Consider the following 27,550-nt stretch of genomic DNA (forward strand, 5'->3'; position numbering starts at 1 on the left):
CAAAATCAGAATGCCTCTCCCTCTAAAGATGATCACAGTTCCACATCAACAATGGAACAAGGCTTGACGGAGGACGAGCGCATCCCAATGACAGAATCACTCTTCAAGGAATGGATAATAAGAAACTTCTGTGAGTTAAAAGAACACGTTGCAGCCCAATGTAAAGAAACTAGGAACTTTGAAAAAAGGTTTGACGAAATCCTATTGAGAATAGACAACTTAGAGAGGAATATAAGTGAATTAATGGAACTGAAGAATACAATACAGGAACTCCAAGAAGTATGCACAGGTTTAAACACTCGAATTGTTCAAGCAGAAGAAAGGATAACAGAGGTCAAAGTCCAACTTAATGAAAGAAAACAAGAAGACAAGATTAGAGAAAAAAGGATAAAAAGGAATGAGCAAAGTCTCCAAGAAATGTGGGACTATGTGAAAAGACCAAATTTACGTTTGATAGGTGTTACCTGAATGCGACGGAGAGAATGAATCCAAGCTGGAAAATACCCTTCAGGATATTATTCAGGAAAATTTTCCTGAACTAGCAAAGCAGGTCAATATTCAACCCCAGGTAATACAGAGAACACCACAAAGATATTCCTCAAGAAGAGCAACCCCAAGGCACATAATCGTTAGATTCACCAGTGTTGAAATGAAGGAGAAAATACTAAGGGCAGCCAGAGAGAAAGGTCAGGTTACCCACAAAGGCAAGCCTATCAGACTTACAGCAGATCTCTCAGCAGAAACTCTACAAGCCAGAAGAGAGTGGGGGTCAATATTCAACATCTTCAAAGAACAGAACCTTCAGCCCAGAATTTCATATCCAGCCAAACTAAGCTTCACAACTGAAGGAAAAATAAAATCTTTTATGAACAAGCAAGTACTCAGAGATTTTATTACCACCAGGCCTGCTTTACAAGAGCTTCTGAAAGAGGCATTACACACAGAAAGAAGCAACCAGTATTAGCCTTACTAAAAATATACCAAAAAGTAAAGAGCACCAACATAAAGAAGAATTTTCATCAATGAATGGATCAAACAGCCAGTTAACATCAAATGGCAGTAACCCTAAATTTAAATAGACTAAATCCCCCAATCAAAAGACACAGCCAAAACCCAACAGCATGTTACATCCAGACCTGTTGCACATGCAAGGATACACAAAGACTCAAAACAAAGGAATGGAGAAAGATTTACCAACCAAATGGAGAGCAAAAATAAATAAATAAATAAATAAATAAAAAGCAGGAGTTGCAGTTCTCGTAGCAGATAAAATAGATTTTAAAGCAACAAAGATACAGTGGTAAAAGGATCAATACAACAAAAAGAGCTAATGATCCTAACACCCAGATACATAGAGACTTAGATTCAATGAGACAGAAAATTAATAAGGATATCAAGGACTCGAACTCAGATCCGGAACAAGTAAACTTAATAAATATTTATAGAGCTCTCCATTTCAAATACATAAAATATACATTCTTGTCCATACCACATCACACCTACTCATAGGTATAAATGAAACATTGATTGGCCATTATTAATACCCATTTTTTTTTTCAGAATAAAGCAATATTTCCGTTTACCCTCCCCCTCTCTCTTCCTCTTTCTTTCTCTCCTTTACTCATTTTTTTTTCTTTCCTTCTCTCAAAAAAAGAAATAAACTTGTAAACCTCTAGATCCAGGTCGGCAATGTCTCTCTCATTGCTTGAATTCCTTCCTTCTCTTCCCTCCCTCCCTCCCTCCCTCCCCCACTTCCTCCCTTCCTTCCTTCATCCCTTCCTTCCTCCCTCCCTTCCTCCTTCCCTCCCTTCCTGCCTTCCTCCCTTCCTCCTTCCCTCCCAAAAATAAATAAATAAATAAATGGAACCAATTTTATAATCAGTATCTGATAAAATCTCCTACCAATAAAGGCTCTCAATGGGCTAAAGAATAATCAATTGCCAACATCAGATAAATTGAATTAGCTGAAGTAAAACTGATGTGAAGGCTGATGTCAAGCAATGTCTGTAGGCCAGTGTGCACAGTATCACTGTACTGGGCTTGTCTTAAAATGGGGCAGGAATCCTACCAATAATATAGGAGGATGATCCTACCCAGCTATTTGCTGTATAAGAATTTGAAGAAAATAGAACTAAGAAAAGCTATGGTCAGGACACTTTTTAAAACTGCTTTTTATAGGTCCTTTGTTCCTCCCCTAAGTCTGAGCTAAAACCAACCCCAACTGAAGCCAAGATATTTAATACATTAGACATGAAGAACCTAAAGAGGAGACCAGGACTTTATGCTGGGCCCTGTAAGGACAGTCTAGATGTGGAAAAGGATAGCAACTCAGTGTCAAAGACAAAAGCTTATCCTTATTTAAGGTTTGGCATTTCAAGATGAATACAAACATAGGCTTTTCTTATTTAGAATGGCAATTCTGACAGCCAAAAGGCTATCCAGCTACCAGTGTTCTATGGTTTACCCCCCCACCTTTTGAGTTCCACGTACAAAAAGCCTAAAAGGACACTTGGCTCACCTGGGCTGTGAATGGCATGCTGGGGAAGTGCATTGGTGATGTTTGGCAGCTCATGTCCATAGTTTCCATCCTCTAGGGGACAGACATCCAGGTCACTCCACTTCTGCAGCTGCTGCAGCCAGCAAGATTTCTCCTCCAGTTTGCAGTGTGGATTTAAAATTATGCACACCCATAAAGCTCCTGGAAAATGAAGCAACCCATATTCTTAACATCTTTCCTTTGATGTGTGTGTAAGCCTTAATGTTTCAGTTTCATTTTTAGTTGATAGAGAAAGTTTCCAAAGCATTCACTTTTCTTTTTTTTTTTTAAATAATACTGTGCCATTTTTATTACAATTCACTAAATCTCAGTAACAGATAACTTCAACAAGAAAACATTAACTAGCCTGTGTAAAGCTAGTTATTTAAAGTTTTGGTAACTGAGGTTAGACAAAGGCTTCACAATTACGTTTACAGTAGCCATTGGCTAAAAAGAATAACATATTAAAATAAGTGGACACGATAATCAGCCAACTAGCTGTGGCTACCACAATATAGTTACAATTATTTTGCAGAATTATTTATTTAACTTTTCTTAATATAAAAAAGTTGCTAAGATTTTCAGAACTGGCTTGTTTTTCCTTACCAAACTTTCCTTAAACCAGAGTGACTATCTTGTTATTTGAATGTGTGCCTGTGATATAAAGACAGATTTAGGCTCAAACTCTGAGCTCAAACTTTACAGTGTAATAAATATTTATTACAAGCCTTCTATGTTAGGCTCTGTGCTGGTGATTAAAACAGAGACTGTTCCTACCCTTGAGAACTGTATAGTGAGGAAGACAGACAAATAAACATAATTCCATTTGAATAAGATAAGTATTATGATAAAGATATGTTCAGGGCATGAAAGCAGCATAGAGGAAGGGCATTTAATACAAGGACAGGGTTGGAAGTGAGGAAGTCAAAAAGTTTTATTTTTTTGGTTAGCTGGACTTCCTGAGTTTCATCAAATCCTTCAACTGTAAAACTGAGATCATAAAAATACCTACTTTGTAGGGATATTGTGAGAATTAAATGAGATAATCTTTGTAAAGGGTCTAGCATATTACCTAGCACACAGTAGGATATTAGTATTTGCTTATTCAAGAAAAATAATTTATTTGGACTTGGATTTTGAAACTGCTGCTAACTTGTAATACCTTAAAACCATTACTTTCTTGGGATTTTTTTTTTTTTTTGACATGGAGTCTTGCTCTTTCATACAGGCTGCAGTGCAGTGGTACAATCTCGGCTTAGTGCAACCTCCACCTTCCGGGTTCAAGTGATTCTCCTGCCTCAGCCTCCCAAGTAGCTGGGACTACTGGCGCGTGCTACCACGTCCGGCTAATTTTTTTGTATTTTTAGTAGAAACAGGGTTTCACTGTGTTAGCCAGGATGGTCTTGATCTCATGATCTGCCCACTTCAGCCTCCCAAAGTGCTGGGATTATAGGTGTGACCCACCACACCTGGCTAAGATTTTTTGTTACTGTAGCATAGTATCACATATTCCACATAACCAATAATGAGTACTATTTCTTTGTCCATATCATCCCCCTTTTAAAGCAAATCAGTGTCTTCTTTTCAGGATTGTTTATGTGGCTGAGCCAGATAATTTCTCAATCTCAAATCAGCAATAACCCTGGCTGCAGTGTGTCTTAATATAAATATCCTTTAGGATGTAGCTACATCCATGGATACAAATATACTTGGACACTATTTCAAAGCCTCTCAAAGCGAAATAGGAATGTTTTAAAAGCCATCTTAGCCTCAATTTGAGATATTAATTGAAGATGAAAATTAATTTCTGCCTGGGTGCTGTGGCTCACACTTGTAATTCCAGCACTTTGGGAGGCCAACGCGGGCACACTGCTTGAGCTCAGGAATTTGAGACCAGGCTGAGAAACATGGTAAAACCCTGTCTCTCCCCAAAATACAAAAAATTAGCTGGGCATGATGTTGCATACCCAGCTGGTCCCACCTACTCAGGAGGTTTGCGGTGGGAGGACTGTTTGAGCCTGGGAGGTTGAAGTTACAGTGAGCCGAGATCACACCACTGTATTCCAGCCTGGGTGACTGAGTGAGAACTCTTTAAAAAAAAAAAAGAAAGGCCTCATTTCTATTGTTTCCATTCAATTTTTTAAATGTACCATGAAAAAAGAAACTATACTGTGTAATAATTACAACAGTGACTCTTTAGGGGATTATAGTAACATTTATTTTACAGTTTAAGAAGGGCTTTTCTGCATTGGAACTGAATCATTTTCTGAGTGGAAGAAAAAAAATAAGGGCTTTTCATTTACAGTGGAGAAACAGATTTTCATATTTAATCTTCACAGGTAAAAAAGAGGACCAAAAAAGAAGCTCCTAAATCTGGTAATGAGAAGAATGTTGGTGACCTTAGGAATGGTAAAATCAATAGGATAATAGAAATGGAAAACAGATTGGGTGAGATGAGAAAAGCTTAAGAGAAAAAAAAAAAAAAAAGAAAAGAAAAAACGGTGCTAATTCTAGTCATGGAGGAGTTCCTATTTCCTAGGCGTTTTGATATTAATAAGGAGATACTGGCCGGGCACAGTGGCTTATGCCTGTAATCCCAGCACGCTAGGAGACTGAGGTGGGTGGACCACTTGAGGTCGGGAGTTTGAGACTAGCCTGGCTAACATGCTGAAACTCCATCTCTACTAAAAATACAAAAAATTAGCCAGGCATTGTAGTGTGTGCCTGTAATTCCAATTACTCAGGAAGCCGAGGCAAGAGAATTTCTTGAGTCTGGGAGGCAAGGTTGCAGTGAGCCAAGATTGCACTATTGAGCTCCAGCCTAGGCAACAGAGTGAGACTCCATATCTCCCTCTCTCTCTCTCCCTCTCTCTCTCTCTCTCTCACACACACACACACACACACACAAAGAAGGGGATCCCTAGAAAGTAGCACAAGTACTTTCACCTGTAAGTTAAACATGAGTTTTTTTGTCTTATTCATTACATCCTAATAAATTTGTTTCAGAAACACTCAAAGATAATTACATGTCTGAGAAAGAGACAGAGCAAAAAGTCCTGCTAGTTGCCTGTATAAAACAGCACTCACAGGACTGTTATCAGTACCCAGAAACATATTTTCCTGCAACTTAAAAAAAAAAGTGTTGGCTGGGTAGAGTGTCTCATGCTTGTAATACCAGTGCTTGGGGAGGCTGAGGCGGGAGGATCACAAGGCCAGGAGTTTGAGATCAGCCTGCACAACATAGTGAGACCCTATCTTTACCAAAAATTAGAATTGGCGAGTGTGGTAGCCTGTGCCTGTAATCCTAGTTACTCGGGAGGCTGAAGTGCAAGTATTTCTAGAGCCCAGGAGTTTGAGTTGCAGTGAGTTATGATCACACCACTGTATTCCAGTCTAGTGGACAGAGTGAGATCCTGTCTCAAAGTAAATCAATAAAAAGAAATTAGAGCTAGGTGTGGTGGCTCATGCCTGTGGTCCCAGCATTTTGGGATGCCGAGGCAAGTGAATTACTTGAGGTCAGGAGGTTGAGACCAGCCTAGCCAACATGGCAAAATCCTGTCTCTACAAAACTAGAAAAATTAGCCAGGCATGGTGGTACATGCCTGTAGTCCCAACTACTCTGAGGCTGAGGCAGGAGAAATGCATGAATCCAGGAAGCAGAGGTTGCAGTGGGCTGAGATCATACCACTGCACTCCATACTGGGCAACAGAGTGAGACTCTGTTTAAAAAAAAAAAAAAAAAAAGAAATTTAAAAATGTCAAAAACTCTTAAGCAAATGTAGCTACTATGGAAATTAAAATTTTACATAATTATTATATATGAAATATAATAAAATAATAGCTATCATTGATTTCTTTCATCAGCTAGGCATTAAGGTATTAAGCATTTTATCTCATTCAGCCCTCTAACTCTGAGGGTCAACAGGTTTTGATTTGGATGTAAAAGACAGAAAATAGGGAATCAAGGATAACTCTTAAATTTTCTTCTTGAGCAACAACGGCATCTCGCTCTGTCGCCAGGCTGGAGTGCAGTGGTGCAAACTTGGCTCACTGCAAACTTTGTCTTGCAGGTTCAAGCGATTCTCCTGCCTCAGTCTCCTGAGTAGCTGGAATTACAGGCACCTGCCACCATGTCCAGTTAATTTTTTGTATTTTCAGTAGAGACAGAGTTTCACCATGTCGGCCAAGCTTGTCTCAAACTCCTGACCTCAGGTGATCCACCTGCCTGGGCCTCCAAAAGTGCTAGAATTACCAGCGGGAGCCACTGCGCTTGGCCATCCAGCAACAAGATAATACATCTTGATGATGTATACTGAGATGGTGACAACAAGGGGAAGATAAGGCTTCGGCAGGAAAATTAAGAGTTCTGTGATAGCCTTATTAAGTCTGAGATGTTTCTTAGAAGTGATGGGTAGCTGGACACAGCCTGGAGCTCAGAGGAAAGATCAGGGCTAGAGACATACATTTGTAATTTACCTGCATCTGGGTAGTATTTTTTTTTTAAGACGGAGTTTCGCTCTTGTTACCCAGGCTGGAGTGCAATGGCACGATCTTGGCTCACCGCAAACTCTGCCTCCTGGATTCAGGCAATTCTCCTGCCTCAGCCTCCTGAGTAGTTGGGATTACAGGCACATGCCACCATGCCCAGCTAATTTTTTGTATTTTTAGTAGAGACGGGGTTTCACCATGTTGACCAGGATGGTCTCGATCTCTTGATCTCGTGATCCACCCGCCTCGGCCTCCCAAAGTGCTGGGATTACAGGCGTGAGCCACCACGCCCGGCCATCTGGATAGTATTTAAAGTCATGTTAGTGAATATATAATCATTTAGGTAAAGAATATAAACAGGAAAGTGGATGCTGGGAGGCATTCAATATTTAGAAGCGTTGAGGAAAGGCAGAGAAGTCTACAAAGGAGACTGAGTGAAATTCACCAGGACCACAGTAGAGAAATCAAATGGGTATGCAGTTATGGAAACCAAAAGAGTATGGGTGTGTGGCTTGTGCCTGTAATTCCAGCACTTTGGGAGGAGGAGGTAGAATTGCTTGAGGCTAGGAGTTCAAGACCAGCCTGGACACAGAGCAAAACCCTGTCACTACAAAAGGAAGGAAAAATAAAAGAGTGTGTCACTTTACTGAAAACTACTAAGAGTTTTGAAGTAACATGAGAACAGAGAAGTGACTGTTGTATTTAGTAATATGCAAGTTACTTGGGATTTTGACAAGAGCTACTTCAGAAGACTAGCAGCAATGAGTAATGGAAACCAACAGAAGTGGGCTGAAGGAAGAATAGAGGAGAGCAAATGGAAAGAGTGACCACAGATAATTTATTTTTAAAGAAATGTTGTTTCAAAAGGGAGAAGAAAAGTGGGGTAATAGTTGGTAGAGAAAGTTCGAGCATCGAAGGACTATTTTTTAAAATTTGAGCAGGCCAGGTACGGTGGCTCATGCCTGTAATCCCAGCACTTTGGGAGGCCAAGGTGGGTGGATCACCTGTGAGACCAGCCTGGCCAACATGGTGAAACCCTGTCTCTACTAAAAATACAAAAATTAGCCAGGCATGGTGGCACATGCCTATAGTCCTAGCTACTCGGAGGGCTGAGGCAGAAGAATTGCTTGAACCCAGGAGGCAGAGGTTGCAGTGAGCCAAGATTGTGCCACTGCACTCCACCCTGGATGACAGAGTGAGATTCCATCTTAAAAAAAAAAAAGAGATTAGAGCATATTTGTATGCTGATGGGAATGATTTTGTAGAGAGAAAAAAGTTAATAATACCTAAGCAAAGAAATAATAGTAGGAGCAACATTCTTGAGAAAAGGAGATAGAATAGAACCCATAGCAAACACATAAGGGTTGGCCTTTCATGATAGCAGAGATCCTCTATGGATTTTAGCAGAGGAGAAGGCAAACCATATGGGAATAGACATAGAAAGCATTAGTATATTTGTAGGTGGGGAGATGATGAAACTTCATGTCTGATTGCTCCCATTTTCTCTAGTTCAGAAACTGAAAGTAGTAAGCCATTTCTTTCTACATTTGTAGTTCCTACAAACCCTGCCTAGGTTCTCCATAGATGCATAGGCCTTGTGATCAGTAAGGAGTCCTAAGAATAACTACAGCAGCCCTTAAAATAGTTAAGGGAAGCATGAATGTACTGTGTTCTGGTGTCTAACCTAATAAGCCTTCTCTAAGTGCAGTGGTTCTCAAAGTGTGGTTGCTGGATCAGCAGCATCAGCATCCCCTGGGAATTTGTTAGAAATGCAAATTCTTAGGTCCCACTCCAAACCTACTGAATCAGAAACTCAGGATAGGGCCCAGTGATCTGTTTAAACAAGCACTACAGGTGATTCTAAAAGGTTTCAGAATCATTGTCTTAGCAGAATGTTGAAGGTTTTTTTGAAGGTTGATATAGTAATTTGTTAAGACATGACAAGGTCAGACGCAAGAGCTTTTCATAACGAACCCAAGTATACAACAAGAGCTTTAAAAGCACTGGGAGCCAGTTCTACTTACTTCCTTTCAACTACCTTTGTCCCAGAGGCAAAACCCAAGTCCACAGCACAATCCTGTGACTGGTATGGAAATTAAGATACTCAGGCCTCAGATGAAACTGACACTCTGAAGAAGGCTAACTACAAATTCTTAAGGAATATGCACTTTGAAAAAAATAGAAGGACTTAAGATAGAACTGAGGGAGATGTTACAGAGGGATGTTTGACTTCAAGTCAGACAGACTGGGCTTCTAGTGTTACAGCCACAACCTACTAGTATATGAACCTGAGTTCAGGGTATGGAAGATTCTGAAAGTAGGGTAAGAAGTATTAGCATGGCAAAACTGGTCTTGGAGCAAAGGAATGCTAAAGAGAAGGGATGACCAAAGAAGACTGCCTTGATGAGGGAGAACCTAGAACAGAGAGGCCATTAGAAGGTCACAGTTCTAATATAATCTAAAAGTTTTAAGGGGGAATGGACACTACATTGCATTTTAAAAGTTGAGAAATCAAATAAAGTTAGTGACTGGATGTGGGGAATGAAAAAATAAATAAGTGCTTGGCAATAAGTTTGGTAGGGTAAGGAACGGCGGTGCCAATGCCAGTCAGAAGAACATTTTTTTTTTTATAGGAGAAAGTCTGAGTTCATTTTTGATTTCTTAGTGGGAATGGTCAATGGACATCTACTCATGTGGGTCTAGAACTCAGATAAGTAGAAATAAGATAAAGCTGAAATGACCATATAAGTAAGCTCTGAAGCTATGATATTTTTAAAAAAAGTTCTCAAGGGACTATAGAGAAAGAAGAATAGAAGGTCAAAGTCCAAGTATTGGAAATTGCCCTATGTCTTAAAGGTCTGTCTGAAAGTGATACAGAAGAGCAGACTCTGGGAAAGCAACAACAGTGAGGCTGATAAGTATTTGGAGAGTCAGGCTAGTGCCATGCAACAGAAGCGAAGTAAAGAGGTTTTCTCTCAGCAAAGGTTTCCATGTGGTAACATCTGGAACAGAATGCTTGATGACAATAGCAAAGCACAATGCTGTGGAAGCAACAAAAGTGAGTTCAGTGTTACCAGCTGAACTGGTAGCAGAGATAGCAAGATCCATGCAATGATTGATGGCAAGGGTTCATGAACCCTTGTTGCCACAGGGCAAGATGGTAGGAAAAAGCACTTCTCTGAAAGATGAGAACTTACCTAGCTCATCCCAGAGCTGCCTGCACTTGTCTGTCATGTTTGTTCCTTGCTGCCTCCAGAGTGTGAGTCGTGGGTCAGCCATGAACTGCTCAGTTATTAGCGTCAGCATCCTTGCTCCATTGGAATCTCTCATCCGCAGCATTTCTCGAACCTGACACGTAAGAAGTGGCGAGGAATTGGTGATTGTGCATCACAAAAAAGTAGGAGGAGAAGGAAGAGCAGGAGGGGGAAGTGAAGATGAAGTATCTGAGTACACTATATCCAAAAGGCCTCTTGTTCTGTAAGCAAGATCTCTGTATGTATCAAGTGTTTACAATATACCTGATGTTCACAAGTGGTATCACAAGATACCACTTCACACCCACCAGGATAGCTAGAATTAAAAAGTCAAATAACAACAAATGTTGGATAGGGTGTAAAGAAATTGACACATCATATACTATTGGTGGGAATGTAAAATGATACAGCCACCTTGGAAAACAGACTGGCAGTTCCTCAAATGATTAAGCATAGAGTTACCATATGACCCATCAATTCCACTCCAAGAAAGAAAGAAAAATATATGTCCACATTGAACCTTATACAAGAATGTTTGTAGCAGTACTATTCATAATAGCCAAAAGGTAGAAACAACCCAAATTTTCACTAATAGATGAATGGATAAACAAAATGTATGGTATCCACATTTTGAACAATAAATCCACATTTATTATTCAGACATAAAAAGGAATGAAGTACTGATTCATGCTATGACACCAATGAATATTAAAAACATTATGCTGAGTGAAGGAAGCCAACCATAAAAGACTACATACTATATGAATGATTGCATTCATATGAAAGTCAAGAATAGGGTATAGAGACAGAAAGTAGACTAGTGGTTTCTTAGGGCTTGGGGACGGAGACATGGAGGACAAGGGAGGGATAGGTAAGGGTATGGGGTTTCTTTTTGAGGTGATGAAAATGTTCTAAAGCTGACTGTGGTGATAGTATAACTATGAATATACTAAAAACCACTGAACTTTAACACTTTAAATGGGTGAATTGTATGGTATATGAATTATATTTCACTGAAAGTATTAAAGAAAAAAAAAAAGAAAGAAAAGAAAAACAGCCTGCTGTGAGAGCCCCTAGTTTAAAATACTAAGTATCTTCAGGACCAGTGTTGAAACTCTAGTCTTCAAGCTTCATCAGGCAGCACTGGATTAAAAGCAGAGGGAAGGTGGTTTCTTTGCTAAAATGCCCCAGCAATGCTAACTCATTTAGAGAGTGAAGTAAAAGGAACAGGACTACTAAGCTGAGGTGGCAGGACTCCCTGGATGCAACCTGCTCAGGTCTGGTCAGCCTCTCCCACTAGATATCAAGTATTCAGTGCAGCTATGTCGAGTGAGCTAGGTATAATGCATGAAGCCTGAAGTGTGGTGTGCCCAGTCTATCTTAAGCTTCTTTTGTCAACAACGAAAGAAAAATACCTTTTCATATCTTACCTTGGCAAACATTGAGTTGAGTTGCTTTCCAGAGCCACAGTAACCCCCCTGGGAGAGAAAAAGCTTCACTTGTTCTTTCACCTGTTCCTCATCCAAATGCCAACAGTTCTCATCATCAATGCTTGCCCCAGCTGTGGGGTCAGGGGCACCTATGAAGAATGGGAACAGTGAAATGGATCCCCTGAGTTCACATGCTACACATTCAGCTGGAGGGGTACTTTGTGAGCATATTCAAATAGAGATGGGTCATTCTGCTTTAATATGGGCTTTGTCAACTGTACAGTCCTAAAAAATAAATACATAAAATTAATTTTTCAAAAAGCCTAAATTAAAAGATCTAATAATGCTAGTTGTATGTTCACTTAAGTCTCAGTTATAGCCTCTTCTAAGGTCTACAAATACCATTGCAGGGGAAAAAAGGCTAGAAGAAATATACAACATGCAAACTGTGCATTTTTTCATCATTTTGTTTCTTCTTTTTGCTTTTCTATGAAGTTCAAATGTGCCTTAATATGCATAATTTTAAAATAAAAAAATACATTCTTAGGACATGAAAATCTCTTTTTATTTGTTTGATACAGAGTCTCACACTCTGTCGCCCAGGCTGCTGTAGTGCAGTAGCGTAATCATGGTTCACTCCAGCCTCTACCTCCCAGGCTCAATCAATCCTCCCACCTCAGCCTCCCAAGTAGCTGGCACCACAGGAGAGTGCCACCAGCCCAGCTATTTTTAAAACATTTTTTACAGAGATAGAGTTTTGCCATGTTGCCCAGGTTGGTCTCAAATCCTGGACTCAAGCGATCCTCCCACCTCAGTCTCCCAAAGTACTGGGATTACAGGCCAAAAAATTTCTATTTTTTTAAAGTTCTAGAGAACTAGAAAACTGTCCCCTAAAGCACAGGTAGAGTTGCATACAGATGACATGATTTTGTAAATTTATACTCAAAACGTTTTCTTATTGGGCTCACCTTGACAAAACCACTGAAAACATATAGTTATTTACACACCCCTCTCTCCTAGTAGTCTGTTAATTCCTTGCTCACAGTTGAATCCAAAGCTGAATCACCTATAGCATAGGGCTGATAATGTGACAAGCACTCTGGAAATGTCTGTGAAATGAAAACTGAATCGTTTTCTTTCACTCTCATAGACAGAGTGCTGTAACAAGTTGTTTTTAAAAATTTTTTTAACTGACAACAATTATATGTATATATGGGGTATGATGTAATGTTTTAATCTATGTTTACTTTTTTTTTTGAGACAGAGTCTCACTCTGTTGTCCAGCCTGGAGTGAAGTGGCACAATTTCAACTCAACTCACTGCAACCTCCGGCTTCCGGGTCCAAATGATTTTTGTGCCTCAGCCTCCCAGGTAGCCGGGATTTTAGGAATGTGCCACCATGCGTGACTAATTTTTGTATCTTTGATAGAGATGGGGTTTTGCCATATTGGCCAGGCTGGTCTCAAACTCCTGGCCTCAAGTGATATGCCCACCTTGGCCTCCCATAGTGTTAGGATTACAGGTGTGGACCACCATGTCCGGACCGATCTATGTATACATTATACAAAGATTTGATCAAGCCAATTAACATACACCCATCACCTCACCAGTTTGGTTTTTTTTTTTTTTTGATATGTTAAGAATATTAAAAATCTATTTTAGTAATTTTGAAATATACATTATTGGTTGGGTACAGTGGTTCACACCTGTCCCAGCACTTTGGGAGTGGCTGGAGTGCAGTGGTGTGATCATGGCTCACTGCAGCCTCAACCTCCTGTGCTTAAGTGATCCTACCATGTTAGGTACCCAAGCAGCTGGGACTAAAGACATGTACCACTATGTCCATCTAATTTATTTTTTAATTTTTTGTAGAGACAGGGTCTTGCTATGTTGCCCAGGCTGGTCTCGAACTCCTGGGCTCAAGAGATCCTCCCACCTCAGCTTCCCAAAATCTTGGGATTACAGGCATAACCCACCATATCTGGTCAAGTTTTTAAAAAAATAATTTTGACTCTTATTTTAGATTCAAGGGATATATGTACAGGTTTGTTACATGGCTATATTGTATGATGTTTAGGTTTGGGGTAAAAATGATCTAATTACCCAGATAGTGAGCACAGTACCCAATAGGTACTTTTTCAGATCTTGTCTCCTGCTTTTCTCTCCTCTCTAGTGGTTCTCAGGGTCTATTGTGCCCATCTTTATGATCATGTGTAACCAATGCTTAGCTCCCATTTGTAAGTGAGAACCTGTGGTATTTGGCTTTCTGTTTCTGAGTTAATTTACTTAGCATAATGGCCTCCAGCTGCATCCATGTTGCTGCAAAAGAAATTATTTTGGTCTTTTTTTAAATAGCTGCATTGTATTCCATGGTATATATGTACACATTTTCTTTATTCAATCCACTGCTATTGGGTACCTAGGTTGATTCTATGTCTTTGCTATTGTGAACATATGAGTGCCTATATCTTTTAGGTAGAATGATTTATTCTCCGTTGGGTATAAACTCATAATGGGATTGCTGGGTGGCATGGTAGTTCTGTTTTAAGTGCTTCCAGAACTCTCCAAATAAACACAGTTCTGATCATATCACTTCCCTGCTCAAAAGTGTTCAGTCATGCCCCATTCTTACTAAATTAAGTCCAAATGCCTTGGCATGGCATTCAAGGCCCTCTATGCTCAGACTATATCTTTTATTTTTAGTCATGTCTTCCCCTATACTTATAATATGCTTCACCCAGAAAGTGTTCCCAGAAGTCAACCACATTGGCTTATGACATACTTTTCCTCCTCCTCCCTCTAACCTGTTCTTTGACCAAAAAACCCAACAGCTATAATTGTCAATATTACTTAAGTTCCAGAGTCAGAGCTGCAATGAGAAACAGAAGCCATAAAATTAGTGTACAGAGAGGATAACACTGCTGAGATTCATATACTGCTAGTTTACTTGGCAGCAGCATTTTTTAACCCACTCACTGAATTAGCCATATACTCCATTTCCACCTGCCAAAAGTATGCCCATCTTATGCTCATGTACTCGGCATATAATGGCAATAACACTATTTTTCTGTATTTGTATTCTCCTGATACTCACTTGCTAATTAACATTCTTCATAGTACTTTATTATTACTTTCCTTAAATGTTCTTCATAGCACTTGATTATTACTTCTCTTTTTGTTTTACGTTATAATGTGATTTCTCATATATTCCCAACTAAGTTGAAATTTTTAAAAATGGGATTCCTTTTTGTACTTCACAGTAACTGGTCCATTATAGCACTGAGTTAATATTTATAGAATGAACACATATATATATCTCACTGACCATCTAGATTTAAGCTCCACATAGGCAAATATTATGTCCTATACTTCTTTTATATCCAAAAAGTGGCAAAGCAAAACAAATATACTCCTTATCCTTAAATATTTGTTAGTAACAAGTACTTATTGAGCATGATTCCTACATGCTAAAGGCTAAGCACTTTTTATACATATACCCATTAGAATGTATAGTCCTTGAGGGTTGAAGCTTTTGTTTATAGGTATATTCACAACACATAGAAAAGTGCCTGGCACATAGGAGGTGCTCAATAAATATTTATTGAATAGATTCCAAGGAACCTTCATAACAACTCTATTAGGCCATATTATTCTCCTAATTTTCAAAGAAACCAAAGTTTAGACAGGGTAACTTAGATGTAAAGTATATCAGCCAGGATCTATATACTGGTCTCTCTCAGAAGCCTGTCTCTTTACTACAAGGCTATACTTTGCCTTCAGTCTCATACTAGTGTGATTCACCAGTTGATTTCAGGCCCCCTGAAGCTGTAACTGATGGTATGTCTGAAGACAGCCAAATCCCATGTTTTCTTGGCTTATTCTGCTACATAGAATATGGGATCAGTCAGAATAATGCATTTCCCCCACAGTGAGAATAACTAGAGTTCTCATCAGTACAGTGATTCTCAGATATCAATATACAGAACAGTATCTTGGGGTTTATGTGAAAAATTCAGGTTAAAACAATTCTGGTCCTCAGGAGCTCCATAGAGATGAAACTGAAATAAACTAGGTTAAACCAAGGACTGGGTTGTTGAGTACTTTGGAGCTAAATACTGGGGGAGGAATGAACAGCAGTGGTGCTCCAGCAGCAGAGGGTAGAGATGGTTTGAATACCAATTCTGACCTTTGGGTGGTTAAGTAAGAATATGAAAAAGCAGAAACAGAATCTAGTTTTTTAGGGGTGTCAGCCTTAAACTGACTGGAAATGTGGACTGACACCCTCTCCTCTAAAGATTTGAAGAGGTATGGAGAAAGTAAAGAACGCTTAGCACCCAGGTAATGACAGTGGTAATAGCTGTAGAAGAAATAAGGCACAGTTTATACATACCTAGTGTCAATCTACAGAAAACTGCTGATATAAGGATAGGATGAGGCAAAACCTTGAGAGTTACTAACAGTACAACTTCACCTGAAACTTCAAAGGGCTTGTTTATTTGATAGAAGAGAAAGGAAGGTAAATTGTAAAAATGTTTGATGGTCTGCAATGAACCCTACAAGGTGAGAAACTGAGCTGCTAAATGGGTGACAGAAGCAAAAAAAGGAAGTGAGTCAATATTTGGGGCATCAAGGTAACAAAATACAAGGAGTTGGTGTGACTGCTGAGGCAATCAAAGTCATCTGAGAAGAGCATGAACTGGCAAGAGACCCCATGGAGAATTTTCTAAGACATTTTCATTTATTCAGTCAATATTTATAGAGAGCCTGATATGTGCAGAATCTGTGTCAAATTCTGTATATATAGTGGTAAACAAAGTAGATAGGGAGCTTACAGTTGGGGAGAGAGACCTTAAGCACATAATCACGTGCACATTTTTTTTTGTGGAAAGGAAGAAGAGTCAAAGAAGGCTTCTCTGAGAAAGTGACATTTAAGCTGACACCTGAAGAATAAATAGGAGTTAGCCTGGCAGAGAGTGGAATACTATGTACTTTTTGTTAAAAAAAAAAAAAGCATTATGTCATAAATTACTTTAGTAATAAAATACAACTATAATAAGGGAGGGAGGACAGAAACAGGGGATAGGAAAGGAGGATATTCTCTCAAGGAGAGGGAATATCATGTGAAAATTTTAGGCAAAAGCCAGATAGATCATGCAAAGTTTTGTATGCCACAGAAATTTGGACTCAATCCTAACAGTAACAGGGGCTACTGAAAGATTTTAAACAAGAAGTGATAATAATATCTGCAGTTTAGAAAAGTCACTTTGGATGGTGGTGTGAAGAATGGAATAGAGGGAATTAATAGTGGAAATAGAAAGATCAGTTAGATGGGTACTAAACAATTTATGTGAGAGATTATAGTGGTTTGATTTAATAGGGAGAAGTAGAAAATTATGAAATATATTTTAGAAGTAAAATTAACACATCTTGCAATAAAAGGCAAAGGTGTTAGGAGTAACTACAAGGTTTCCATCATGATTCAGTGGCTAGGTGGTGGTGTTATATTGTGAATACAGGAGAATAAGTAAGCTTGGGGAAGAAGATCATCAAATCACATTTGGTATGTTTATCTTGGGATGTCTTTATGATGTTCAATAGTTGGATATAGAGTCTAAGCTCAAAAGAAATGGGCTGAAGAAATACATCTGTGAGGCTGGGCATGATGGCTCATGCCTGTAATCCCAGCACCTTGGGAGGCCAAGGTGGGTATGTTGCTTGAGCCCAAGAGTTTAAGACCAGCCTGGGCAACACAGTGAGACCCTGTCTCTACAAAATATACAAAAATTAGCCAAGCATGGTGGCATGAGCCCAGCTACTTGGGAGGCTGAGGTAGGAGGATCACCTGAGCCCAGGAAGACAGAGGCTACAGTGAGCTGTGATCGTGCCACTACATTCCAGACTAGGTGACAGAGTAAGACCATGTCTCAAAAAAAAAAAAATATTGTCAGTCATGGAATATAGATAATATTTGAAATCAAGGATGTAACCTGAGATTGCCTACAGAGAAGATATAAAATAAGAGAAAATTTAAGATCAATCTACAAGAAACATCCGTATTCACAGGTCAAATAGTACAGTAGAAGACAGCATCAAGGAACAAAACATTAAAAATAATTCAACCAGATAAACCAGGTGTGGAGTTTACAAACTGGCTTCTTCAGCTGTTTCTCGCTAACTCCCAGGCAGCATCTTTTTAAAAAAACCCTTTCTTTAGTTTAAAAATCAAATTACATTAAAATGCCCTTATATGTTCACTGGTTAGAACATTTTAGTCTTTTCACAAAAAGAGATGTGTATGCAACCACTTACCTCTAGTAACAATAAAGTAGACCTAGTCAATATAGATGATACTTTAATATTATAGTCTGAATTTTTTCCTAAGGACTAATAAGAGAAATGGTGACAAGTGAAAATAAGATAGAAAAGATATCTTTTATAAATAATTATGAAACAAACCATTGTATGGGTTAAGCCTCCATGTAAGCCCTGAGGCTTATAAAATGAGACCTGTCCTGAGGGGGCTATTAAGTCTAAGGAACCAATTTTTCTTTCTTTTTTTTTGAGATGGAGTCTCACTCTGTTGCCCAGGCTGGAGTGCAGTGGTGCAATCTCAGCTCACTGCAACCTCCACCTCCAGAGTTCAAGCCATTCTCCTGCCTCAGCCTGAGTAGCTGGGATTACAGGTGCACACCACCATGCCTGGCTAATTTTTGTATTTTTAGTAGAGATGGGGTTTCACCATGTTGGCCAGGCTGGTTCTGAACTCTTGACCGCAGGTGATCCTTCTACCTCGGCCTCCCAAAGTGTTGGGATTACAGGCATGAGCCATGGCACCTGGCCGATAAATAGTAACTTAAAAATTTTTAAGGCAGTCCAATTTGTAGGTGTTTTCCTACTAAAGAAAATTTTCTCTACCTCAAGGACAGGAAGGTGTTCTCTTATCTTTTAGGTTTTACTCTTCTACTTTTCACATCTGTATCTGCAATCCATCTGCAACTGATTTTTCTGAATGGTATGAGGTAGAAGTCAAGTTTCAACTAGAAATTTGATTTCCAGTTGATCCAGCATCACTTATTGAAAAGATTTTTCTTTTCCCTTTCTTGGCATTTAGTGGAATCCTCTCACTGTTTTGTTGTTGTTTTTAAGACAGGGTCTTTGTCTCCCAGGCTGGAGTGTAGTGGTGCCATTGTAGCTAGTTGCAGCCTCAAACTCCTTGGCTCAAACAATCCTCTGGCCTTAATCAATCCTCTGGCCTTGGCCTCAACCTCCTGAGTAGCTGGAACTACAGGCACATACCACCATACCCAACTAATTTTTTTATTTGTAGAGATGGGATCTTATTTTGTTGCCCAGGCTGGTCTCAAACTCCTGGGCTCAAGCAATCCTCCTGCTTTGATCTCCAAAAGTATTGGAATTACTGGCGTGAGCCATCCCACCCAGTCAGAATCCTTTCACTTTAGAAATTCACGTTTTTATTCTAGAAAATTTTCTTCAATTATTTAATTGGTGAATTCCTTACCTCTGTTTTCTATTTATATAACCCCTATTAAACGCTGGAATTTGAGGACCTGTAATTTTTGATGTATTTTCCTCCTATTTTTCATCTCTTTGTCTTTTTGCTCTACTCCATAGGTATTTTATTTTCCAACAATTTTACTGAGTTTTCAAATTTTCTGCCATCAAATTTGTAGTATTAGAGTTTTTTTCTGTTCTTTGAATTTGTTTTTGTAGTATCTAGTTGTTATTTCATAGGTTGCAATATCTTATTTCTATAATACTACAAATTTTTCAGTTTTATTCTTTCTGCATAGTTTGTATTTCCCCCAAATTGTCTTTCCATGTTTGTTAGTACTACTATCTTCTATAGTATTCCATACTGTTGAGCACTCACTTTTTGAAACTCAGTGCTACACTGACATTGATAATAACTTGCTAGTTTTTTCCCATTACTTTGCTAATTCCTACATTGGCTCCTCTTTCATCACCTGTTTATTCAAGGATGTTTTCAATCAACAAACATTTATTTATTATTTTACAGGTATCAGGCTTCGTAAGGGAGATTCAGAAATTACCAAAATGTGGTTCCTGACCTAACTTCTCAAGTTATCTTACTTTTCTCTTGGTATTCAATCTTTCTTTTTTAATTTTTAATTTTAATTTTTATGGGTACATAGAAGGTGTATATATTTATGGGGTACATAAGATGTTTTGATATAGGCATGCAATGCATAATATCATGGAAACTGGGGTATTCATTACCTCAAGTATTTATCCTTTGTGTTATAAACAATCCAATTATGCTCTTTCAGTGATTTCAAAATGTACAATTACATTATTGACTATATTCACCTTGTTGGGTGCTATCAAATACTAGGTTATTTTCATTACTATTTTTTGTACCCATTAACCATCCCACCTCCCCCACATCCTCCCACTACTTTTCCCAGCATCTGGTAACCATCCTTCTACTTAAGCGAGAACATACGACGATGTGTGCCTTTCTGTGCCTGTCTTATTTCACCTAGCATAATTACCTCCAGTTCCATCCATGTTGTTACAAATGACAGAATCTCTCTTTTTTTTTTCTGAGATGGAGTTTCGCTCTTGTTACCCAGGCTGGAGTGCAATGGTGCGACCTCGGCTCACGCAACCTCCGCCTCCTGGGTTCAGCCAATTCTCCTGCCTCACTGGGATTACAGGCACACGCCACTGTGCCCAGCTAATTTTTTTTGCATTTTTTAGTAAAGAGGGGGTTTCACCATATTGACCAGGATGGTCTCGATCTCTTGACCTCGTGATCCACCCACCTCAGCCTCCCAAAGTGATGGGATTACAGGCTTGAGCCACCGTGCCTGGCCAGAATCTCTCTTTTTTTTTTTTGAGAGAGGGTCTTGCTCTGTGTCATCCAGGCTGGGTGACACTGATATGATCGTGGCTCACTGCAGCCTTAACCTCCCAGGATCAAGCAATTCTCCTGCCTCAGCCTCCCCAATAGCTGAAACTACAGGTGCATGCCACCACCAACTGGCTAAGTTTTTGTAATTTTTGTAGAGATGGAGCTTTGCTATGTTGCCCAGGCTGGTTGTGAACACCTGAGCTCAACAATCTGCCTGCTTTGACCTCCCAAAGTGCTGGGACTACAGGTGTGAGCCACCGCACCCAGCTGATAGCATTCTTTTTTATTGCTAAATAGTATTCTACTGGGTATAAAGTACCACATTTTCTCTATCCATTCATCTGCTAATGGACACTTAGGATGCTACCAAATCTTGGTTATTGTCAACACTGCTGCAACAAACATGCAAGTGCAGACCTCTCTGATATACTGATTTCCTTTCTTTTGGGTATATGCCCAGCAGTGGGATTGCTGAATCATATGGTAGCTCTATGTTTAGCTTTTTGAGGCACTTTCAAACTGTTCTCCATAGTGGTTCTACTAATTTATGTTGCCAGCAACAGTGTACTGGGTCTCCTTTTCTTCACATCCTCATCAGCATTTATTATTGCCTTTCTTTTGGATATAAGCCATTTTTACTGAGGTGAGATATGTCATTGTGGTTTTGATTTACATTTCTTTGATGATAAATGATAGAGTACCTTTTCATACACTCATTTGCCATTTTGTATGTCTTCTTTTGAGAAATGTCTATTCAGATCTTTTGTCCATTTTAAAATCAGATTATTAGATTTTTTTGCCTACAGAACTGTTTAAGCTCCTTATGTATTCTGGTTATTAATCCCTTGTCAGATGGGTAGTTTGCTAATGTTTTCTCCCATTCTGTGAGTTGTCTCTTCACTTTGTTGATTATTTCCTTTGCTGTGCAGAAGCTTTTTAACTTGATGTGATCCCATTTATCCATTTTTGCTTTAGTTGCCTGTGCTTGTGGGTTATTACAAGAAATCTTTGCCCAGTCCAGTGTCCTAGAGAGCTTCCGCAATGTTTTCTGGTAGTAGTTTCATAGTTTCAGGTCTTGGAGTTAAGTCTTTAATCCATTTTTATCTGATTTTTGTAAATGGCTAGAGATAGGGGTTTAGTTTCCTTTCTTCTGCATATGGATATCCAGTTTCCCAGCACCCATTTATTGAAGAAAGTATCTTTTCCTCAGTGTATGTTTTTGGCACTTCTGTCAAAAATGAGTTTGATGTAGGTGTGTGGATTTTTTTCTGGGTTTTCTATTCTGTTCCATTGGTCTATGTGTCTGTTATATGACAGTACCATTCTATTTTAGTTACTATAGCTCTGTTGTATAATGTGAAGTCAGGTAATATGATACCTCCAGTTTTGTTCTTTTTGCTTAGGATAGCTTTCGCTATTCCAGGTCTTTTGTGGTTTCATATAACAAAAAACAATTTTAGAGTTGTTTTTTCTATTTCTGTGAAGAATGTCATTGGCATTTTGATAGGGATTACGCTTAATCTGTAGATTACTTAGAGTAGTATGAATATTTTAACAATATTCATTTTTCTAATCCATGAACACAGAATATCTCCATTTTTTGGTGTCTTGAACTCCCAACCTCAGGTCATCTGCCCACCTTGGCCTCCAAAATGCTTGGATTACATTTTTCAGTGTCTTCTAAAATTTTTTTCATAAGTGTTTTATAGTTTTCGTCATAGGGATCTTTCACTTCTTTGGTTAATTCCTTGGCATTTAATTTTATTTGTGGCTATTGTAAATGGGATTACTTTTTACATTTCTTTTTTAGATTGTTCACTGTTTGCATATACAATTGCTTTTTTTTTTTTTTTTTTTGGAGACAGTTGCCCAGGCTGGAGTGCAATGGTGTGATCTTGGCTTACTGCAACCTCCACCTCCCAGGTTCAAGTGATTCTCCTGCCTCAGCCTCCCAAGTAGCTGGGATTACAGGCCCCTACCATCACACCAGGTAATTTTTGTATTTTTAGTAGAGAAAGGATTTCACCATGTTGGCTAGGCTTGTCTCGAACTCCTGACCTCAGGTGATCCACCCGCCTCAGCCTCCCAAAGTGCTGGGATTATAGACGAGTCACCATGCCTGGCTTGCTACTGATTTTTGTATCCTGAAATTTTACTAAATTTGTTTATCAGTTCTAGTAGTTTTTTGGTGAAGTCTTTAGGTTTTTCCAAATATAATTATCATCTGCAAACAAGGATAATTTGACTTTTTCCTTTCCAATTTAAATGTCTTATTTCTCTCTTATTTGCTTGCTCTAGCTAGGACCTCCAGCACTATGTTGAATAACAGTCGTAATATGGGGCATCCTTGTCATGTTCCACATCTTAAGAGGAAAAGTTTTTAGTTTTTCCTCATTCAGTATGATATTAGCTGTGGGTCTGCCATATATGTCTTTTATTATGTTGAGGTATGTTCCTTGTATACCCGTTTTTAAAGCATTTTTATCATGAAGAAATGTTGGATCTTATCAAATGCTTTTTCAGCATGAACCGAAATTATCATATGGTTTTTATCCTTCATTCTGCTAACATGATGTATCCCACTGATTTGCACATATTGAACCAACCTTGCATCCCAGGGATAAATCCCACTTGATCATGATGGATGATCTTTTTAATATATTGTTGAATTCTGTTTGCTAGTATTTTGTTGAGGAATTTTTGCATCAATATTCATCAATGATATTGGCCTGTAGTGTTTTTGTTATGTCTTTGTCTGGTTTTGGTTTCAGGGTAATACTTGCCTTGTAGAATGAGTTTGGAAGTATTTCTTCCTCCTCTATTTTTCAGAATAGTTTGAGAAAGATTGGTATTAATTATTCTTTAAATGTATGGTAGAATTCAGCGGTGAAGCCATTTGGGTCCCAGGTTTTTCATTACTGAGTGACTTTTTATTATGGCTTTGCTCTTGTTGCTTGTTATTGGTCTATTCCAGTTTTGGATTTCTTCATGATTCAGTCTTGATAGGTTATATGTATCTTGAAATTTGCCCATTGCTTGTAGATTTCCTGATTTATTGGCATATAGTTGTTCACAGTAGCCACTGATGATTCTTTGAATTTCTGTGGTATCAGCTGTAATGTCTCCTTTTTCATCTGATTTTATTTATTTGGATCTTGTCTCTTTTTTCTTAGTCTGGCTAAAGGTTTGTCACTTTTGTTTAACTTTTCAAAAAACCAACCTTTTGTTTTATTGATTTTTCATTTTTCTTCAATTTCATTCATTTCTGCTCTGATCTTTATTTCTTTTCTTCTATTAATATTAATTTTGGGTTTGCTCGTTTAAGTTCTTTAAGATGCGTCATTAGATTGTTTATTTGAAGTTTTTCTTCTTTTTGATGTAGATACTTATAGCTATACATTTCCCTCTTAGTACTGCTTTTGCTGTATCCTATAGGTTCTAGTATGTTGTGTTTCCATTATCATTGGTGAAATTTTTCAATTTCTTAATTTCTTTATTGACCCACTGGTCATTCAGGAGCATATTGTTTAATTTCCATGTATTTGCAGTTTCCAAAATTCCTCATTAATGATTTCTAGTTTTATTCCATTATGATCAGAGAAGATACCTGACATTATTTCAGTTTTTTTAATGTTTTAAGACTTGTTTTGTAACCTAACATATGATCTATCATTGAGAACGAACCATGTGCTGAAGAAAAGTATGTATATTCTGCAGCTGCTGGCTGAAATGTCCTGTAAGAAAGTAGCTATTAGGCACATTTGGTCTATTGTGCAGATTAAATCCAATGTTTCTTTGTTGATTTTCTGTGTGGAAGATGTGTCTAATGCTAATAGTGGGTTGCTGAAGTCTGCAGCTATTACTGTACTGAGGTCTATCTCTCTATTTAGCTCTAACAGTATTTGCTTTATATATATTGGGTGCTCCAATATTGGGTGTATATATATATTTACACTGACATGAAATCCCTTTATTTTTAATCCTCTTATTTTCAGTGTGTCTTTATAAGTGAAGTGTGTTTTTTGTAGGTATCAGATGATTGGGTATAATTTTTTTTTATCCATCCAGCCACTTTATGTCTTTTTATTGGAGAGTTTAGTCTATTCACATTCAGTGTTGTTATTGATAAGTAAGAACTTAGTTCTGCCATTTTGTTATTTGTTTTCTGGTTTTCTCTTCTCTTCTGTCTTTCCTTCCTGTTTTCCTTTAGTGAAGGTAATTTTCTCTGGTGATACGATTTAGTTTCTTACTTTTAACTTTTTGTGTATCTGGTTTTTTTTGAGATGGAGTTTTGCTCTTGTTACCCAGGCTGGAGTGCAATGGCGCGATCTTGGCTCACCGCAACCTCTGCCTCCTGGGTTCAGGTAATTCTCCTGCCTCAGCCTCCTGAGTACCTGAGATTACAGGCACGCACCACCATGCCCAGCTAATTTTTTGTATTGTTAGTAGAGACGGGATTTCACCATGTTGGCCAGGATGGTTTCAATCTCTTGATCTTGTGATCTGCCCGCCTTGGCCTCCCAAAGTGCTGGGATTACAGGTATGAGCCACCGTGCCTGGCCATCTGTTGTATTTTTTGTTTGTTTGTTTGAAGTTACATGAAGCTTGCAAATACTATCTTATAACCCATTATTTTAAGCTGATAACAACTTCACTGTTTGCATAAGCAAACAAACAAGTCAAAAGAAACCTAATAAAAACTCCACAACTTTGTCTCCCTGCTTTTTAACTTTTTGTTGTTTCTACTTATTTCTCATTGTACTATGTCTTGAAAAGTTGTAGTTATTATTTTTGATTGGTTCATAGTTTAGTCTTTCTACTTAAGTGTAGTTTAGGGCTGGGTGTGGTGGCTCACGCCTATAATCCCAGCACGTTGGGAGGCTGAGGCAGATGGATGGATCACAAGGTCAGGCATTTGAGACCAGCCTGACCAACATGGTGAAACCCCATCTCTACTAAAAATACAAACATTAGCTGGGTGAGGTCATGGGCACCTGTAACTCTAGCTACTTGGGCAGCTGAGGCAGGAGAAATCACTTGAACCCAAGAGGCAGAGGTTGTAGTGAGCCAAGAATGCACCACTGCACTCCAGTCTAGGCCACAAAGAAAGACTATTGCCTCCAAAAAAAAAAGAAAGAAAGAAAAAAATAGTTTACACATCAGTTACAGTGTTATAATATTCTGTGTTCTTCTGTGTACTATCACCAGTGAATTGTGTACTTTCATATGACTTCTTATTGCTCATTAGCATCCTTTTTGTACTGATAGAAGTACTCCTTTTTAGCATTTCTTGTAGGACAGTTCTGCTGTTGATGAAATTTCTCAGTTTTTGTTTGTCTGGGAAACAAAATTTATTTCTCCTTCATGTTTGAAGGATATTTCTGTCAAACATACTATTCTAGAATAAAGGGTTTTTTTTTGTTTTTTGAGATGTAGTCTGGTTTGTTGCCCAGGCTGAAGTACAGTGGTGCAATCTTGGCTCACCACAACCTCCGCCTCCCGGGTTCAAGCAATTCTCCTGCCTCAGCCTCCCAAGGAGCTAGGACTACAGGCGTGTGCCACCACGTCTGGCTAATTTTTTGGGGGGATTTTTAGTTTTTTTTTTGTATTTTCAGGGTGTTAGCCAGGATGGTCTTGATCTCCTGACCTCCTGATCCGCCTGCCTCGGCCTCCCAAAGGTATTACTGGAGTGAGCCACCACGCCCGGTCTAAAAGTTTTTTTCTTTAAATATGTCGTGGCACTCTCTCCTGGCCTGTAAAGTTTCCACTAAGTCTGCTGCCACACTCCACTGTATGTTACTTTTTAATTTTCTCTTGCTGCTCTTAGGATCCTTTCTTTATCCTTGACCTTTGGGAGTTTGATTATTAAATGTCTTGAAATAGTCTTCTTAGGGTTAAATCTGCTTGATGTTCTAGAACCTACTAGAACTTGGGAAGTTCTCTGATTTTATCCCTTTGAATAAATTCTCTACCCCTATCTCTTTCTCTACGTCCTCTTTAAGGCTGATAACTCTTTTTTTCTCCCTTGAAGCTATATTCTAGGTCTTGTAGGCATATATCACTTTTTTATTCTTTTTTTATTTCCTCTGACTGTGTATTTTCAAATAGCCTGTGTTCAAGCTCACTAATTCCTTCTTCTGTTTGATCAGTTCTGCTATTAAAACACTCTGATGCGTTCTTCTGTATCCCAATTGCATTTTTCAGCTCCAGAATTTCTGCTTCTTTTATTTCAAGCTTTTTAATAAATTTATCTGATAGAATTCTGAATTCTTTGTGTTATCTTAAATTTGAGCTTTCTCAAAACAGCTATTTTTAATTTTCTTTCTGAAAGGTCTCACATCTCTGTTTCTCCAGTATTGGTTCCTGGTACCTTTAGTTCATTTGATGAGGTTGTGTTTTCCTGGATGGGGTTGATGCTTGTAGATGTTCTTCAGTATCTGGGCATTGAAGAGTTAGGTATTGCAGTCTTCTCAGCCTGGGCTCATTTGTACCCATCCTTCTTGGGAAGGCTTTCCAGATATTTGAAAGGAGTTGGGTATTATGATCTAAGCTGTATCTGCTTTAGTGGCCACCCAAAGCCCAATAATGCTGTGGTTCTTTCAGACCCATAGAAGTACCACCTTGGTGGTCTAGAACAAGTTCTGGAATTCTCTGGGGAACCAGGCAGAGACTCTTGTTCTCCTTTAGTTTCTCCCAAACAAATGAAGTCTTTCTCTGTTCTGAGACACCTGGAGCTGGTAGTGGTGTGGCATAAGTACCCTTGTGGCCACCACTAGGACTGTACTGGGACAAATCTGAAGCCAGCACCAAACTAGGTCTCACCCAAGGCTTGATGTAACCACTCCCTGGCTACCATCTATGTTCACTCAAGGCCCTGAGGCTCCATAATCAGCAGGTGGCAAAGCCAGCCAGGCCTGTGTCCTTCTCTTCAGGATGGCAGATTCCT

At 38.8% G+C, this 27,550-nt stretch overlaps 1 protein-coding gene across 2 annotated transcripts in view; it reads right to left on the reverse strand.

Moving 5' to 3' along the window:
• The window catches only part of ZSWIM5 (zinc finger SWIM-type containing 5), a 211,172-nt gene that overhangs the window by 34,698 nt on the left and 148,924 nt on the right, over window positions 1-27,550 (reverse strand). For both annotated transcript variants that reach the window (XM_035251261.3, XM_035251260.3), the window contains exons 3-5: window positions 11,709-11,857; window positions 10,222-10,372; window positions 2,519-2,698 (exon numbers count right to left, since the gene is read on the reverse strand). In XM_035251261.3, coding sequence (XP_035107152.1) covers window positions 2,519-2,698; window positions 10,222-10,372; window positions 11,709-11,857 — 480 coding nt within the window. The remainder of the gene's footprint in view (window positions 1-2,518; window positions 2,699-10,221; window positions 10,373-11,708; window positions 11,858-27,550) is intronic.

This window comes from Callithrix jacchus, chromosome 7, assembly GCF_049354715.1.
Source record: "Callithrix jacchus isolate 240 chromosome 7, calJac240_pri, whole genome shotgun sequence".
Taxonomy (NCBI): domain Eukaryota; kingdom Metazoa; phylum Chordata; class Mammalia; order Primates; family Cebidae; genus Callithrix; species Callithrix jacchus.